The sequence below is a fragment of the Perognathus longimembris genome, chromosome 20 (genome assembly GCF_023159225.1).
Source record: "Perognathus longimembris pacificus isolate PPM17 chromosome 20, ASM2315922v1, whole genome shotgun sequence".
Lineage (NCBI taxonomy): Eukaryota > Metazoa > Chordata > Mammalia > Rodentia > Heteromyidae > Perognathus > Perognathus longimembris.
In genome coordinates, this window is record NC_063180.1 from 20,987,700 (window position 1) to 21,005,744 (window position 18,045).

Sequence of the window (18,045 nt, forward strand, 5' to 3'; positions counted from 1 at the left end):
GGCCACAGGGGTGGGGCCTGGGTTTCTGGGGTTACCTCCTCCCTTTAACTCTTGCTATGCCAAAGCATGCCCTGGCCACGCCCCTGTGATGTAAGCAAGCAGGAAGTCCTGGTTAATGATCAGTCAAGGGGACAGGTGTGGAACAGAGCCTAGCATATCAGAGGGAGCCGCAGGGGCTGGGTGCCTTTCATCCAGCTCCTCAGCCATGAGGTTCCAGGGTGGATGCCAGCTCCGGGGTGAGGAGTCCAATCCAGGTTCCCCAAGTGTCTACTGGAAAGTGGCTAGGCGCTGCTGCCAGCACCTAAAGCAGATACCCAGTTAGTTCACCCAGAGAGGTAAATGTCCTCAGCAATCCTTCTAGTAGTCTAGCCTCAACTCTAACTGCACATTTTCTTAAGACATCTTGTGTTGCCAAGTCCTGCACGTTATGGGCAGAGAATTCAGGGGTTCCCTCAAGTAGAGGGCGATCTATCCGTGGGTCCCTCTCCTAACCTCAGTCTGGTCACCTGGGAACCCCGCCCACAATGGCCCAGCTAGTGACTGTTAAAATCAGCTGGCGCCTGGTGGGTGGAGGGCGCCACCTGCAGGCTGCAGCAGCGCAGTCCCCTCCCACAACCTGCAGGACCAGTTCAGCCCCACAGAGGGCACAGCACCACACACTAAGGAACCACAGGGGGGAAGGAAACATCTTTCCGTTTATTGAAGGGAGAGAAGGTTGGAGGGAGGGAGATAAAATGCTTTTGCTTCGTTTATAAAGAGCAAGTTTTCAGGAGGCCCCTTCTGGGGGGGGGGGGGTGCAGGGTACCTTCCCCCAACTACAAGCAGCAGCAAAGAAAGCCAAGCCAAGGAGCGGGGAGAGGGGAAACTGGAAGGGCCCAGGGAACCCCAAGCTTTCTTCCCCCCCACCCCACAATGCATCTATCCCAGGGGACCAATCTGGGTGGAGGAAGGGGGTATGTACACAGGGGCGTGGTGGCACTGGGTGTAGGGAATAATTTATCCGCAGCTGCGGCAGGGTAGGGAACCACAGGGCAGGGGATGGGGTCTAGGGGTCCCGTTCTTTCTTGACCTTGATGTCTCCAGCAAGGATGGTGGCGATCTCGCCCTGCATGAAGGCCCAGGGCACGGAGGAGCCCACTAGTGGGCACTTGTCGCCGCTGGGGCAGTACACCTCTCCGGCCGGGCCCTGTGCCTTGATGAACTCGCGGGAGCAGGGAAAGCAGAACTTGTGTCCGGGCACCGAGGGGCACTGGACGAAGTGGGTGTCTTCCAGGCGCTCACGGCACAGGGTACAGCACAGGGGAGCCCCGGGGGGAGCCCCCGTGCCGCTTCCGCCCCCGCTGACAGCTTCGGCCCCCGCAGTGGGGCTGACTTCTGGCTCCCCTATGCGCGCCACCAGCCGATGCGGTGTAGGTTGGGTGGTGGAGGAGGCTGCGGGGCTGGCACCTCCGGTGCGCACAGGCCCTCCACCACCACCAGGGTCCTTGGGCGAGTGGCCCAGGGCCTCGGCCACATTCTTCAGGGCGGCAATAGGTGAGGGCACTCCGGGGGTTTCAGCCGAGTAGGGGCCACCGGGCGCCACCCAGTGTCGTTGCTGCTGCTCCTCGGAGGTCATCTTGCCAGCGCCCTCGCCCTCGGGTTCAGGGGATGCCTTGCGACGGCGTGGGGTGGGCGCCAGGTTCCGGGATGGAGCTCGGGGTGGGGGTCCGCACAGAGCAGCCTGGGTCGGCTCCGGGTACTGCTGGGGCAGGGCTTCTGCGGGTGCAGGCTCGCGGAAGCTGCGGACTCCGTCGGTGAGCAACTCGCCCAACTGGCGCCATTCGCCCGAGCCGTGGCGGCGCTCGTATTCGAGGTACTTGAAGCCGGAGGAGGCCAGGGCCTTGCCTGGTTCCCGCAGGGCATCATGAAACATCTGGCGGGCCACGGCCAGGACCCCCGCGTACACATTGCCAGAGCCACAGGGGTATTCAGTGAAGAGCTTCAGCTCGAACTCATAGCCTGGAGGGCGAGCAGCGGCATCGAAGGCGAACACGCGCCCCACCAGTCCGTGATCCTTCTTGAAGCGGACATTGAAGGGGGCACAGGCGGACAGCGCCAGGAGCTGCTCCCGCACGGCCTTGGGGCGCCCGTGCCACTCCTCTGCCCGGCCCCGCATGGCCTCATTCAGTTCCGCCAGACAGTCCGCATTCCTCTGCTGCTTCTCCTTCTCGAAATCGGAGCCGAAAAGTGGCCGGGCAGGGCTCAAGCCGGGTGCCAGCGTCAGGGCTCGGCCTCCCAGGCCCGACACCGCAGCTGCCAGCAAGCCGGGGGGCATCAGGCTGGGCATGGTGCCAAGCAAGGCCCTGCGCGCCCCTTCGGCGACGGCCTCCTCGCGGCCCAGCCCATTGGCCAGGCGGGACCCCAGGGTGTACTCCAGGGCCGGGGAGGGCAGCGGGAGGCGGCCCGAAGAAGTGGCTCTGTCATAGCGTTCCGGGCCCGAGACGCCCCCGCTGGTCCCAGAGGGCTGGGGCTGGGCCTGCGGGGGAGGCAGCTGGGGCCCGGGCGCGCCGCTCGCCGCCAGGTCCTTGCCCGTCGGGTGCTTGAGCGCCGGGGGCCCGGGCGATCGGCCCTCCGGGAGCACGTGGCTGCGCTTGAGCTGACGAGCAGCGTCGATGAGCAGCTCGATGCGGTCGGCGCCCTCGAAATTCACGCATCCGCGGCACACGGCCTCGCTGAAGTCCCACACCATGGCCCACGGCATCTTGGGCAGGTCGCACAGGTAGCACCACTGGCGACGGGACGCCTGCACTGACGCCATGGCCCCCGCGCGCGCCCCGCCGGGCCCTGCCACCCGCTCGCGTGCCCCGGACTGCGCGAGCCGCAGGCCGGCGTCGGAATCGGCCTCGCCGGCGGGCCCAGGCCCGGCCCCCCTTCCCCGCCCCCTGAGCTGCTGCTTTTTTTTTTTTTTTTCCTTTTTACTCACTCCCGTCTACCCGGGGAAAAGCAAATGCAGCAGCAACACGTCGGTAGCACCGCCCGGTCCCCGAGGCGCACAGCTCCGGCCCTAAGATGAGGCACGGGCGCCGCCGCCCCGGGCTCCCGCCGCTCCCGCCGCCGCCGCTGCTGCCGCCGCCGTCGCCTCCACCTCTTTCTGCCCCAGAGGCCGCTTCGCAGGGAAAGTTACATAACGCGCGTGCAAAGCCTTCTGGGAAATGTAGTCCCGCCGGTGCCTGTTCTTAAAGGGGACGGTGGGCAGCTGGGAGGTGAGGGCTGGCCCCCGGGATGGGATACGAAGAATCGGAGCTACCGCCGACTCATAAACTCACCGGAGTGGGACAGGTTGTGGGTGGCACGGTTTCTGCTCCGATTGGTGGTGCAGCTTTTAGGCCACAGTCTGGCCCTTTCTGAGCCTCAGTTTCCCCGCCCATCAAAGGGGAACCAATTAGGAAGGCGGCATCTCTTGGGGCGGAGCAGAGAGGACCTGATTGGATGGCTTCAGACCAGGGGACCGGGAAGCGAGCGACTGTGGGTGGCCTGGTAACCCACATAACCTCTTCCCCCCTCGGTAACGGGCAGGTATAACTTAGCACTTTGTCTTTTCCCAGAATCCTACATACTGGCTTCTGGGGTCGGCCATCGCCGGAGAAAGAAAACAGGATTAGCGATCCAAGCCCCCTGCCTCAGTTTCCTCATCTGCCAAAGGAGTAGAGTGACTGAACTCCCTCCTCCCAACTCTTTCAACTATGCCGGCACGCTTCGGTGCTCGAAGGGTTACACCGTCGGCCTTCCGCTCCCCCTCGAGCTTCACTACAACTCCCAGAATGCTCTGCGGGGCGGACGAACTGACGCACTTCCGCTGTGTGGAAGGTTAGGGAAGGCCTTCCCGCTTCCCGCCGAGCCCCCCTCCCCCCGCTTTTCTGGGGTTCTATGTGATCGGAACCCCATGTTTTATGGCCCCTTTCCATCTATTGCGCCCCAATCTTGAATGTTAAGGCCCAGAGACGCGGGGAGCAGCAGCGCCACATCGCCTTTGCCTAACCTTGAGCGCTCACCACCTGGTGGGCCCAGCCAGGCTTTGGGGCCCCCCCCATGTTTTCTCTACCAGGAGGCTGGAATGGCTCGGGTGGGGCGATGCGGGTCTCCAGGCTCCACCCCGCATCAGCCTCCTCCTCCCGGCCCTGGGCCTGGGTTAAGCGCTCAGACATCTTTGGGGTGTTTTGCATCCATTATTGGTTTTATAATTAGGCTGCCTTACCCTCTTTCCACAAACCACCTCAGCGCTGATTTTCTGCTGTCCAAATTCGTATCAAGCTTCGGCTTTTCTGCCACCACCTGTATTATTATTTTCTCCCCTCCTTATTTTTTTTTGGGGGGGGAGTTGCCTATTTTTTACTCCATCCTAGGGAACATTATGTTTTCATTACAGCTCTCAGCAATTTTGGGGGATGTTGGGAATGGAATCCAGACCTGCATGTACAAGACTTCTCCACTACTGAACCACACACCTGTTCTTACCTTTTTTTGTTTGTATGTTTTGAGACAGAATTTTTTTAAAATGTAATTTAGGCTGGCCTCGAGCTCTAGATCCTCCTGGAACCTCCAGAATGTTGGGATTACAGATGTGTATTGCCATGCCCAAATACAAAAACAAAACAAAACAAATAAAAAAACCCAGCACACACAATAAAAGCCACGCGTAACCTGTCATCCTAGCCCACCCAAGAGGCTGAGATCTGAGGATCCTGGACAGGAAAGTCCATGGATTTATTGCAATTAACCACCAAAAAAAGCCAGAAAAAGAGCTGTGGCTCAATGGGTAGATCACTATTTAGGGTGAAAAAATTAAAGGAAAATGCCCACCCAGGCTCTGAGTTCAAGTCAGAAGAGAGAGAAAGTGGGGAGGGGATCATTCCTGTATCTCTAAAATGTTCCTTTTTGCACTGTAGTGAATATCAAAACTAAAAATTATGGGGCTGGGAATATGGCCTACTGGCAAGATTGCTTGCCTTGTATACATGAGGCCCTGGGTTCAATTTCCTCAGCACCACATATACAGAAAATGGCAAGAAGTGGCGATGTGGCTCAAGTGGCAGAGTGCTAGCCTTGAGCAAAAAAGAAGCCAGGAACAGTGCTCAGGCCCTGAGTTCATGGCCTAGGACTGGCCAAAAAAAAAAACACACACACAAAGGGCTGGGGATATGGCCTAGTGGCAAGAGTGCCTGCCTCGGATACATGAGGCCCTGGGTTCGATTCCCCAGCACCACATATACAGAAAATGGCCAGAAGTGGCGCTGTGGCTCGTGGCAGAGTGCTAGCCTTGAGCAAAAAGAAGCCAGGGACAGTGCTCAGGCCCTGAGTCCAAGGCCCAGGACTGGCAAAAAAAAAACACAAAACACCACACACACAAAAAAACTAAAAATTATGAAACTAGGTACCAGTGGTTTACACCTGTATTAATCCTAGCTACTCAAGAAGCTGAGATCTGAGGATCTCGAATCAAAACTAGACAGGGGCAGAAAAGTCCTCAAGAAACTCTTACGGCCAATAAACCACTCAAAAACTGGTAATGGCCCTGTGGCTCAAGTGGCAGAGCACTATCCTTGAGCACAAAAGAGACTCAGGGACAGCACTTGGGCCTTGAATTCAAGCTACAGGACTGGCAAAGTAATAATAATAAATTGACAAGTTTTTTGGTGTTTTTTTTTTTTTTTTTTTTTGCCAATCCTGGGGCTTGAACTCAGGGCTTGGGCTCTGTCTCTGAGCCTCTCTGTGCTCAAGGCTAGTGCTCTACTACTTGAGCCACAGAACCACTCTGGTTTTTTCTGTTTATATGGTACTTAGGAATGGAACCCAGAGTTTCATTCATACAAGGCAAGCACACTACCACTAAGCCATGTTCCCAGCCCAACATTTCTTATTCAGGTTTGAATTCATGGTCTACACTTGCTAGGCAGGCCCTCCTTGAACCACACCCTCAGCCCTTTTTGCTTTTGTTATTCATAAGTCTTATATTTTTTCCCAGAAAGCTTGAATTTTCTTAATCCTCTCCTAATACTTCCCCAGTAAACTGGGATGACAGGCTCAAGATGCAAGTCCTAAACAATGACATCTTATTGTTTTGCCCAGTCTAGCCTTGAACTTCAGTCCTTCAGAGTAGCTAGGATCGCAGGAGCAAGACAATGTGCCCAGCCAAGTCCCTAAACTCTTAAGTCTGGCATAAGTGGTCAAGTACTGGGTGTGAGCAAAAGAACTAAGTAATCATGTGAAGCACCGAGTTCAATCCCAAGTTACTAGCATGCATGCACAATTTTGTTACTGTTGTTCCTGGGACTTCAGCTTGCTAGGTAGGAGGTACTAGTTTGGTTTAAAATGCAAGTGTGCATGTAATAGCACGTGGCTTGCTGCTGGTTGCTGGTTCCTGGGCTGGGGTGTAGCTGAGGTCCAGTGCTTGCTTAGTATGTGCAAGCCTGGGTTCAACCCCCCCCACTCCCTCCCACTCCAGATGTGCCATATATATATATACATATATATTATATATTTTTGCCAATCCTGGGGCTTAAACTCTGGGCCTGGGTGCTGTCCCTGAGCTGCTTTAGCTCAAGGGGAGCACTCTACCACTTGACCCACAGCACCACTTCCAACTTTGAGTGGTTTATTGGAGATAGTCTCACAGAATTTCTTGTCCTGGCTGGCTTGAACAGCAATCCTCAGATCTCACCCTCCTGAGTAGCTAGGATTACAGGTGGGAGCCACTGGCACCCAACTTCATGAGTTGAATTTTTTTTAAAACTATGAATTACTTAAAACATTCAATCTTCCTTGCTAGGAACCCAGCAGTGACTGCTGTACCAAAGTTCTGCCGATGGAAGCAGACATTAAAACTTGTTGTGTATGTAAAACCTTTCCTAAAGTGGTACTTGTTGAGGAATAAGTATTTGAAGCATGAAGTTATCTAATTATAAAACACAAAGATTTTACCAAACCTCTTGTGTATGTTCCTACTGAGGCTTAAACTCAGGGCCAATGAAAGCTATCCATTAGATATTTTTCCTCTAGGCTACCACTTTGAACCATGGCTCCAATTCTTGCTTTTTGCTGTTTAATTGGGCTTTTCTGCCTGGGTTGGCTTTAAATCTTAATCCTCCAGATCTAGCCTTGTGGGTAGCTATGATGACACACACATGTGAGCCTTTGGTACCAGGCTTACTTCCCTTGTGCAGATGAGAACAGTGGGCACTGGTGGCACAGAAGTGGCTAGCACACAGCACCAGGTCTGTTGCTATGTGCTTTACTGCCAGGTCTTGTTAGAGAATACAGGACAGCAGGAGAGAATTATCAAGGGGATCTAGAACATTCTCCTGAAGACAGTTAATGCTTTGGTGGTATCTAAAGATGAGAGCTCCTTCCTTTCAACACAAAAATCTTTTTTTTTGGGGGGGGGGTGAGGGTGAGGAGAGGGCTATGCAACCCAGGCCTGCCTCGAACTCTCCACTCTCCTACCTCAACATCTCAAGCCCTGGGATCAGAAGCAAGTGCCACCCCCAAGCCAGGCTAAACTGATAGATAAGGAAAATAAAGGCTTGAAAACCAACCAATCAGCAGCTTCCACCACCAAGGGGCGTGGTCTGTCCTGGGAAGGGGCGTGGCAGCTGTCAGGGCTGGATTCCCAGGCCTGAGTCTCAAGTAATTGTATGAAAAATAAGTTTATTGATATCTTGTCACCACTGAGGAGAGAGGAGAGGGCTGAGCTTCGGAGGTCAGAGGCAGCAACTGAAGGCAGAGAATGGGACCCGTACTCCCCAGTCAGAACCCTGCCCCCTCTCACAAGGCTATTATCTCCTTCGTCTCCCATAACCTGATTTCATCTAGCAGCTACCACTCCCCTCCGAAGTGCAGGCTGGGAGGTGGGGAGGTCCCCCCCCCCTCGGGTCCATTCTCTTCAAGTCAAGAACAGGAATTATTAGGGAAAGGGGGGTGTGCAGACCCGAGGGGTCCCCTCCTCACCCCGCAATGGGCGCTATAATAAATAACATGAAATTGATGGCTTTGAAGTCGGGGATAAGAGAAGCAGCCAGCACTGTACCAGAGAGAAAGGGGCTGGGGGGGCCCCATCAAGGGGCCTCCCCAGAGAATCAGGCACTAACTAGCACAGGGAGTGGGGTGCTCACTCCCTCGGAGCAGGGGGCCAGGGTGCAGCTGGGATGGGGGCGGGGCATCGTCCCCCCTCGACTGCGCCAAGCTGGGAGAGGGGTGCAGGCAGAAGCGCAGACGCATTTTCACGGAGATTTCCATCGGCCCCGCCTCTTCCGCGTGGGGAAACCTTTCCTCCTCTTGTGTGGGGGTGAGTCTTGGGGTGGGAGTGGAGCTGGGGGTGGCCAAGGTGCCCCTTCCTCGCTCCTAGGGGCGATGATCACCCCCCTGGATGTCACCGCAGGCCCATCCACCACGGTCGCCACCAGGGACACAGGCTCTGGGGTGACTTCTACTTTGGGGGCAGGCGGGGGTGGGGCAGGCTTCGGAGGTGGGGGTAGGGGTGCAGGCAGTGGGTCAACTGGGGTTCCCGGAAGAAGGGGTAGCAGGGCACTGAGGGCCTCGCTCAGTTTGGCCAGTCCCTGCCGAAGGGTGCCGGCCAGCTCCCGGATGGCGTTGGCTGTCTCCTGCTGAGCCCGCAGGAAGTCCAGGGAGGGCTCCGGGGCTGAGGGAGTCATAGGGGGCCGAGCAGGAGGGGGTGGAGGGCTGGGGGAGGAGGGAGCTGCTTGAGCCAGTGATAGGGGTGGGGCTGGAGGGCCAGAGGGCGGTGGCGACAAGGCCAGGCGGGGCAGCTGGACAGTCTGCAGGGCCGGAGGGGGTGGGGACTCACGCTCCTTGGACCTGGCACAGCCCCCTTCCTGGGCATGGCAGGAGGGTCGCACCCCAGGTTCTGGGCTGTTGGAGTCCCTCTTGCTGTGAGCTGGTGTATCTGGAGAGGCAGAGGGGGAGAGAGAGAATGCATGTGTGAATACATAACTCAAGGCTTGGTGCTGTCCCTGAGCTTTGCTCAACCACTTCGAGCCCCAGTGTCACTTCCAGTTTTCTGGTGGTTCACTAGAGATAGGAATGTCATGGAGGGGCTGGGAATGTGGCTTAGCTGTATAGTGCTTGCCTAGCATGCATGAAGCCCTGGGTTCGATTCCTCAGCACCATATAAACAGAAAAGGCCACAAGTGGCGCTGTGACTCAAGTGGTAGTGTTAGCCTTGAGCAAAAGGAAGCTCAGGGACAGTGCTCAGGCCTCGTCCAAGCTCCAGAACTGGCCCCCAAAAAAGGCTCATGGACTTTCCTGCCAGGGCTGATTTTGAACCACAATCCTCAGATCTCAGCGTCCTGAGTAGGTAGAATTACAGGTGTGAGCCACCAGTGGCCTGACTTTAATTTTTGTTTGGAGGCAGGGTCTTATATTGTAGTCCAAGATGGCCTCAAATTCAAGACGTTATTATCTTTGCCTTCTGGGTGGCTGGGATTCCAGGTATATACCATTATACTTGCTCCCACAATATCTTTAATCCTTCTTCTGTTTTCTCTTCGTTACCCCAGACCACAGCCCCTCCAACTTGTGTTGGAGTTGTGGTTCAGGTGGTAGAGTGAGCAAAACCAAGTACCAGAGAGCAAGTATGAGTACTATTCTTGAACAAAAAAATAAATAAAAACCATTCTTACTCAGTGCAGTAGCTCATACCTATAATCCTAACTACTCAGGAGGCTGAATCTGACTCTCAGGCCAATCTGGGCAGAAAAGTCTGAGAGACTCTAATGGCCAATTAACCAACTACGTGCCAGAAGTGGAGTTGTGGCTCAAGCAGTAGAGCACTAAGTAGCCCTGAACACAGTAGCTCAGGGACAGCACCCAGGCCCTGAGTTCAAATCCCAGGACACACGCACACATACACACACACAGTGGTAATCCAGAATCAAGGCTAAGCAGGAAGAATTCTCTAATGTGGCCAGCTCTCCATATTTCCTCATCTTAAAAGATGACCTTGACAATATTTTCAGTCCTGCCTGAATCTGATTTCTAGAACACTGAAATGGAATATACCTCCCAGCACTGGTGAGACGATCTACAAACCACCACCATGTCGGGAGATGCTGTGTCAAGCCATTTGCCCACATGAACTCACAGCAATCCCCGGAGGTGAGGGCTATTTTTAGCTCCCTTTTACCAATAGATGCTAGATGCAGAAAGTGAAGTAACTTACTGTGAAATGACACAGCTGAGGGACAAAATTGTGACTAGCATCCAGGCAGCTGCCCACCATCACTACCCTACAGAACATTTAATGCAAACCTACCTCAGCCCACAGCCCCAGCTAGGCCTCTGTAAACCTGAGAGTTGCTAGTTATAGCACCTGAGTCAAGTTATTGCATTTTCGTGTGTGTGTGTGTGTGTGTGTGTGTGTGTGTGTGTGTGTGTGTGTGTTCCTGTATTGGGGCTTGAACTCAATGGTTTTTCTTCTGCTGAAGGTTGATGCTGTCTATACCACTGGAGCCGCAGTTCCCTCTTTTGGCTTTTGGGTAGTTAATTGATGATCAGAGTCCATGCTTTCTTGCCTGGACTGGCTTTGAACCACCATCCTCAAGAGCTCTGCCTCCTGAGTAGCTAGGATTACAGGTCTGAACCACCACAGCCTGGCCCCACACTGGCTGTGCTCCTGGCCCCAGGTATGGCCTCCAAGCCCTTGCTAATTGTGGGACCTGACTCAAGTTTTGCATTTCCCTGTGTGCACACACTTGCACTTGAACTCAGGGCCTGAGCCCTGGACAGTTGTTGGTTATGGGGCTTGAACTCAGGGCCTGGGCATTGTCCCTAGTTTTTTTTTTTTTTTTTTTTTTTTTATCAAGGTGAAGTACAGAGGGGTTAGAGTTCAATGCTTAGGTAGTGAGCACATTTCTTTCTTTTTTTTTTTTTTGCCAGTCCTGGGGCTTGGACTCAGGGCCTGAGCACTGTCCCTGGCTTCTTCTTGCTCAAGGCTAGCACTCTACCCTTTGAGCCACAGCGCCACTTCTGGCCATTTTCTGTATATGTGGTGCTGGGGAATCGAACCCAGGGCCTCATGTATAGGAGGCAAGCACTCTTGCCACAAGGCCATATCCCCAGCCCCAGTGAGCACATTTCTTATCCAACTTCTTACCCCCTCCCTCGTTTTTCTGCCACCTTCCCTCCAGTCCTTGAGGTGTGTTTTTTTTAAAAACTCGAGACTGGCACTACCATTTTGAACTTACAGCTGCTACTTCCGGTTTTCTGGTGGCTACATAGAGATAAGAATCTTATACTTTCCTGCCCACCAGGCTGTGCGCCACTATCCTCAGACCTTGGCCTCCACAAGGAGCTAGGATGACAGGCCTGAACCACTAGCACCCAGCTGAGGACCTGAATGAAGACACTTCATATTGATATTTTTTTTTCTTTTCTTTTGCCGGTCCTGGGGCTTTAACTCTGGGCCTAGGTGCTGTCCCTAACCTTTTAGCTAAAGTAAATAAATAAATAATACTCTGCCACTTCTAGCTTTTTATATAGACTGAGGACAGTACTCAGGGTCTTGCACTTGTCAGGCAAGTCCTCTTCCACTGAGCTAAATCCCCAACCCCTACTTCCATCTTTTTCTGGGATTAACTGAAGACTTTCCTGCTGGGCTAGCTTGGAAATGATCCCCACATCTCAGCCTCCTGAGTAGGTACGGTTACTGACTTTTAACAGCGCGACGACCGCGCCCTTCTCCTGAGCTTGCACAGACTTGATAGGCACACAGTAGGCGCCACGGCCGAGGTGAGTGATGAACACAACTCACCTGCCCTGCGGTCCTCCAACCCTGAGCGTGGGGTGGGAGCGGCTGGGGCAGGGAGGTCGTCCGCCCCAGCCCCGGTCACCCCTGGCCCCAGGATGGCAAAGATGGTCTCCTCCTCGGCGGAGAAAGCGTCCTCGGCGGTGGCAGCGGGGCCCCCCGCGCCCTGCGTGGAGTGCGGCACACGGGCCAGCTTCTCCTTGGTGCGGCGCTTGAAGTCGTTCCAGCGCTTCTGCACCTCCTGGCCCGTGCGCTTCCAGCTGGTGATGCCGTTGATCTTGGCGGCGATGCCTTCCCACACGCGCCGCCGCTCGGCCACGCTCACCCGACGGCTCTGCGCGCCGTACAGCTGCGGGTAGTGGGCGCGCACCTCGCGGATCAGGATCTGGTTCTCCTCGAAGGAGAAGCGGGGCTTGCGCAGCCGGGTGGTCTCCTCCGCGTCCGCCGCCGCCGTCACCGCCGCCGCCGAGGCCATGGCGCCCCCCGACGCCGCCGACCGGCCGCCTGGCGCATGGGGGGCGCCGGCGCTGCGGGCAGAGGGAGGGCGCAGGGCGCTGGCGGGCGGGGCTCGGGGTCCCCCGGGCACCGGTGGGGGATGGGGCACGGGGTTCCCCCCCAGCACGAGTGGGAGCGCGACTCAGGGTCCCCCACTGGCAGGGCCAGGGGACGGGGACGGGGTCCCACGGTGCACTGCCCGGCCGGGGATTCAGGAGGTCCACCCGGGCACTGTCCGGGGGGTGAGGTTCGGGGTCCCCCGGGCGCCGACGGGTTCGGAGGGTCCCCCGAGTCCCCAGGGAAGGTATTCAGTGGAGCCTAATAGCTGCACAGGCCTCGCCAAGTGGAGGGAGATAGGGGGAGAATGTGGAGGGAAATAAGGAAAAGTGGGAAAATGGGGGGGTGTCCGCAGAGTTAGAGGAGAACGGGGACACGGTGGGGGGGAGGGATAGGAGAGGGAGGGAGAATGGGGCGTCCCGGGGGCCGAGGAACCGTCGGATGAGGGGAGAACACGCGGCACGAAGGGGGACATCTGGAGCCGAGGGGAGCGCTGGGGGGGTCGGGGGACAGTGGGGCGCCTGTACGACCGACGTGAGGAGCCCAGAGGGGAGGACGAGGACCCGAGGCCCCCAGGAGGAGTGACAGGGGCGGGGCAGGGGCCGTAAGGTATTACGGAGTGGGGTCTGCAGGAGACGTGGGGGCGCTGGGATTGCGATAACGGGGGGCGGGGAGAGGGCGCGGGCCCGGGAGAGGCAGACCGAGGCCATCTGGGTCTTCAGGAGGAGGGAGGGTCGCGGAGGGTGGGAACCGGGACGGGTCACTCACCGGCGCCGCCGCAGCCCCCGCCTGCCGGTGGGTCAGGGCTCGGCTCCTGCGGCCTCTTCCCTCCCCCCCACCCCCCTCCCGCCGTCTCCCCTGTCCTCCCCGCCCCTCCCGGGGCCCCGCCCCCCGCCGCCCAAGAGCCAAGGCGCATGTGCAGGCGGCGCCAGCCCTTCCAGCCCGGGTTTCCTCCCCAGCTTGTAACCAGAGCGCAGGCGCAGAGCTGCCGTCCGCGGGTTTCCCCCTGCAGACCGCGGCCGCGCAGCCGCAAACTTAGCGCGGCGCCGGTTCCTTTCCCATCGCACTCCCCCCGCACCCCCCAAGCCCGCCCAGCAACCCGGCGCCGCCGCTGTGCTTGAGCGAGGCAGAGCTTTGCGCATGCGCACCCGCGGCCTCCCGCGGAAAGTGGTACCCAGGGTTGCATCCCAGCGCGGGCACAGCCGGAGAGATGCCGGAGAGCGCGCGGGGACCGAGCGGCGTGCCCACGCTGCCCTCCACGCAAAACCTTTCCGGCTGAGGGAAAAGGGAGGGAAACATCGATGGGGGGGGGCGGTAAAAGCAGTGTCTCCATGGCAACTGCATAGGCACGTGGTGGTGGTGGGGACTCGCCTCCCATACTCGCCCCTGCACTGGGACGATCGGGAACTGTCTCCTACGGTTGCAGCGGCGCAACATGGAGACACTCCACCCCAGGCAGCTGCGGTAACCCTAGCAACCCACACCACCCCCCCGTCACTCCTGGGGGGGGGGCCCTCTCCACACACCTTTACATCATGGCTCCGAGATGGAGGAGGGACTAGGATCCGGGCTCCAGCCCACATTTAAGTGACACCATGTAGCAGAGATGAATCTCGAGCACTAGTTGGGTGAGCCGCCTGGCAGCATGGTGGAGTTAAGTCTGCCCCCAAGTGTGTTGCCAAGGCTTCTTTCTGAAGGATATTCGTTCACCGGTGCTTCATTCTTCTGTTCAATACGATGAGCCTCCGCACGGTGCAAGGTGCAATCGGTGGAAGATAAAAACTCCCCATCCTGCCAGGTGCTGATGGTTCACACCTGCAATCCTAGCCACGCATGAAGCTGAGATCTGAGGATTGCGGTTCCAAAGCAGTGGGGCAGGAAAAGCGAAGGGACAGCACCCAGGTCCCGAGTTCAAACCCCAGGACCATCATTAAATTTAAATTGTTAAAAAGGAGGTGTGTGTGTGTGTGTGTGTGTGTGTGTGTGTGTGTATGTTTTATTTTTTTCCCCCTTGGTGCTGAGAATCGAACTGGGCTTGACAAATGCTAGGCAAGTGGTCCGCCACTGAGCTACCTACACCCCAAATCCCTGTACCTTTAAAATAAGGTGACTAGTACAGGCCTCCCTAAGAAGATTGTGTTTGAATTGAAGGAGGTGGGCGCATGGGCAGTCCCTACTGAGTTGGGGGGAGCGAGGGAGACTTGGCGCTATGGGAGCTAGCCTGTGCAGCACCATTGTTCTGCATGAGCTGGGAGCTCTGGGAGGTCCCTGAGTGGAGAAGAATATCATCTAATTCTGGCTTTAATGGAATTCACGCCGGGGGAGGGATGACTTGACTGAACTGACTTAGGGGGGGAGTGTGGGTGGAAGCTGGATGCTCAGTGAAGAATTGTCTGTAGTAGTTTAGAAACTGGACATGAGGTGTGAGAGGAGAGGAAGGATGGTGGATGACTGCAATGTCATTGCCCTGATTAATGTGGATAGAGCTGAGAAAAGATGGGCTACAGGAGGTCCGTTCCAAGTTTGCCCAAACTTGAGTTCCTGTTCATTAGGCAAGCACAAATATTTGAGTCTGGATTTCAGGACAGTAATAGGTGTTGTGTGTGCGTGTGTGCATGCGCACACACGCCACGCTAGTACTAGAACACCAAAACTCATGGCCTTGCACTTTACTTGACTTCTTTGTTGAAGGCTGATGCTCTACCACTTAAGCCACACCTCCTCTGTTTCTGGCTTTTTGCTGGTTCATTGGAGATAACATGCCCATGGACTTTGCTGCTCAAGCTGGCCTTTTTTTTTTTTTTTTGACAGTCCTGGGGCTTGAACTCAGGGCCTGAGCACTGTCCCTGAGCCTCTTTGTGCTCAAGGCTAGAACTCAACCACTTGAGCCACAGCGCCACTTCTGGCTTTTTTTGTGTATGTGGTATGAGCTAGGCAAGCACTCTACCACTAAGCCACATTCCCAGCCTCAAGCTGGCTTTGAACTGTGATCCTCAGAGCTCAGCTTCCTAACTAGGATTTTAGATGTAAGCCCCAGGCCAACCAAGTGATAGAGTCTTGAGATAAAAGTTTAGGAGTTTTCAATGAATGGGTAACATTTAATTCTGTAGAACTAGAGAAGATTGCTTAGGAAGCAGGTATAGATAGAGGGTTGTTTTTTTTTTCGGGGGGAATGGGGGAGGCAGTTCTGAGACTTGAGGCTTGAACTCAAGGCCTGGGTGCTGTCTTAGAGCTTTTATTTCCCCCCCAGCTCAAGGCTAGTGCCCTACCACTGGAGCCACACCTCCATTTCCAGCTTTTTGGTGGTTAATCAGAGACAAGAGTTTCATAGATTTTCCTGCTTGGGCTAGCTTCAAATTTCAATCCTCCTATCTCAGGCTCCTGAGTAGCTAGGATCACAGGCTTGAGCCACCGGCACCCGGCCAAAAGAGGTGTTTCGCCTGTTTCAGTATTGTGGATTGAACCCAGGCCCTCATCTGGCTGGACAAGCATGAAATTACACCTCCATCCCTAGAAAAGAGGTCTTACGCACTTGGGAGGCTGAGGCAGGAGGACTGAGTGCTTGAGGCTAGCCTGGGCTACAAAGAGCATTCCAGGCCAGATGAACAAACGAACAGCTGAGCACTTGTAGCTCCTGCCTCCTGTAATCCTAGCTACTCAGGAGACTGAGACCTGAGAATCATGGTTTAAAGCCAGCCTGGGCAGGAAAGTCTATGAGATCTTAATCTCCAATTAATCACAAGCACGCACGCATGCACACACACACACGCTGGAAGTACAGCTGTGACTCAAAGTGGTAGAGTGCTCGCCTGGAGCACAAAAACTAAGAGACAGAGCCCGGGCCATGAGTTCAAGCCTCAAGATCAGTAAAATAAACAAGCAAACAAATAAACAATGCTGGAAGTTGACTCTCAGGGGAGGAGCAGAACCCCAGACAGGGCATGACCACCATGCTCCAGATCCAGACCCTAGATGACCAGCACTCCATCCTGCCTGGCCCCCCACTTCCTAGGACTTAGGGGCCCTTGCAGCTCTCCCTGTCTCCTCAGCCAGCTTCCAAGGGCCGGGCCAGGGGAGGAAAGACAACAGACAGGCCTTGATACACAACTCAAAAGGCTCTTTTATTCTTGGCTGACTCAGCCCTGAGCACCAAACAAAACAAAAATCAGACTTGAGGCTCTTCTTTGCCCCCTAACATAAAACGTAGGCAGCTTCACCGAGTGGGCTTTGCTAGTTTACACTCATTTAAATATAAGCTAACATAATGGAGGAGCTGGCTGTGAACGAGAGCCGCAACTCTCCACACCTCCTGGGAAAAGGACCCATGTGGCTTGGGTTTTGGGGGAGTGAAATAGGAATAGAAATGTGAAGAACAACTAACAAGGCAAAGGAAAGGTGGGATCAGCTCACCCAGAGGCTCTCTGTGAAGCCATGCCACCCTTCTCCAAGGTCCCTTTTGTCCTCCGTCCCAGCTCCTGACAGATGAAACGAAGGTCCTCAGGTGATCATGAAGATGGTGGAGTATTTCAAGCCAGTCTGTCATCTTGCAAGTTCTCAGACTCACGGGATGAGCTTAGTCACCGTGTCCACATTCCAGGGGTCAGCCTGGCAAAGCCTGCCAGGGTCCCATCCGGCTGAGGAGTCAGCGATCACTGTCCCCCCAAAACCACACAAGGTCAGGGGCTGAGAAGTAGGAAGTGTCACCAGCAGTGGGTCCCCCAAAAGGCTGAAGATCCATGAAGTGTGAGGCCAGAGGGAACCCCTGGGGTACACGGTCCATGGGACAGTAGACAGGCTGGCCTGGGCTGCCAGCGGCCTCCAGTACCCAGTCAAGAAGGAGGCTGGAGATCCAAAGCAGGGTCCGTCACACATGGAAAGGGAGAGGGTTTGGAACTAGGCAGGGGCTCAACCAGGAAAATCAGAAGGGAAAGGGAGGTGGCGGTAGGCAACCCCCGACCTTCAGCGTTTGACCTTGCGGCCAGCTGAGTTGCGCCCACTTCGGCGATAGAGGGACTGCTCGTTGCCGTTGAGGGGACAGTACTTGAGTGTGTGCGCCTGGCCCCCGGTGGCCCCACACAGGGGACACACGTAGTGCCTCAGGATGGGGCACACCACAGTGCCCTCCGGGGTCTTCAGCTGGTGGGATGAATAGACGTGGCGAGATTCTCCATTGTGTTTGCAAAAGTTACACAGAGTGGGCAACTCTCCTGACGCCCCTTGCCCCTGCTCTTGCTTGGGCCGCAGCTGGAGTTGGGATCTTGGTTCCTCAGCCTCCTGGGCCTCCCGCTTGGGGCTCTGATGATGCTGAATCAGTTCCAGGACAACCTGGCTGAGGTTGAAGTAATCCTTCCACATGTCGTAGGGCGGAAGATCCATGGTGCGGCTGGCGATGGGCCTGGGGAGGGAGGGGGGAGAGACAGGGCTGGAGGCCAGTGTGCAGGAGCACCACGTGTTTTGTGGTGCGGAGGGGAGCTGCACCCCCACTTAACACTCCAGACACCCTTCTAAGTAAAAGGTGGAGCTTAAGATTGAAAGTTTCCACTCCCAGCCCAGGAACCCTAGGTGATGCTAATCTCCTACAGAGATGATGAGGAGGAGGGGGGCCTTCCAGCCCTCCATCTCTACACCTCAGTTTCCCCTCTGCTCAATTTAGATCCAAGCTTGTAATTCTGCCCCTCATCTTTCCCTTACCCTCC

The 18,045-nt window shown here is 55.8% G+C and overlaps 3 protein-coding genes across 3 annotated transcripts; all 3 read right to left on the minus strand.

The window, feature by feature from the left end:
* Window positions 1-676: 676 nt before the first annotated feature.
* On the minus strand, window positions 677-3,394 carry Irf2bp1 (interferon regulatory factor 2 binding protein 1). The gene has a single exon (XM_048329540.1). The coding sequence runs from the start codon at window positions 2,795-2,797 to the stop codon at window positions 1,046-1,048; it is 1,752 nt and encodes a 583-aa protein (XP_048185497.1). The 5' UTR covers window positions 2,798-3,394; the 3' UTR covers window positions 677-1,045.
* A 4,026-nt stretch (window positions 3,395-7,420) lies between these two features.
* Window positions 7,421-12,948, minus strand: LOC125338729 (Myb related transcription factor, partner of profilin). The gene is made up of 2 exons (XM_048329693.1): window positions 11,804-12,948; window positions 7,421-8,938 (listed from the first exon to the last, which is right to left on the minus strand). The coding sequence occupies exons 1-2, from the start codon at window positions 12,270-12,272 to the stop codon at window positions 8,256-8,258; spliced, it is 1,152 nt and encodes a 383-aa protein (XP_048185650.1). The 5' UTR covers window positions 12,273-12,948; the 3' UTR covers window positions 7,421-8,255.
* A 4,360-nt stretch (window positions 12,949-17,308) lies between these two features.
* Nanos2 (nanos C2HC-type zinc finger 2) lies at window positions 17,309-17,725 on the minus strand. The gene has a single exon (XM_048330072.1). It carries the CDS (start codon window positions 17,723-17,725, stop codon window positions 17,309-17,311), a length of 417 nt encoding a protein of 138 aa, XP_048186029.1.
* Window positions 17,726-18,045: the final 320 nt, after the last annotated feature.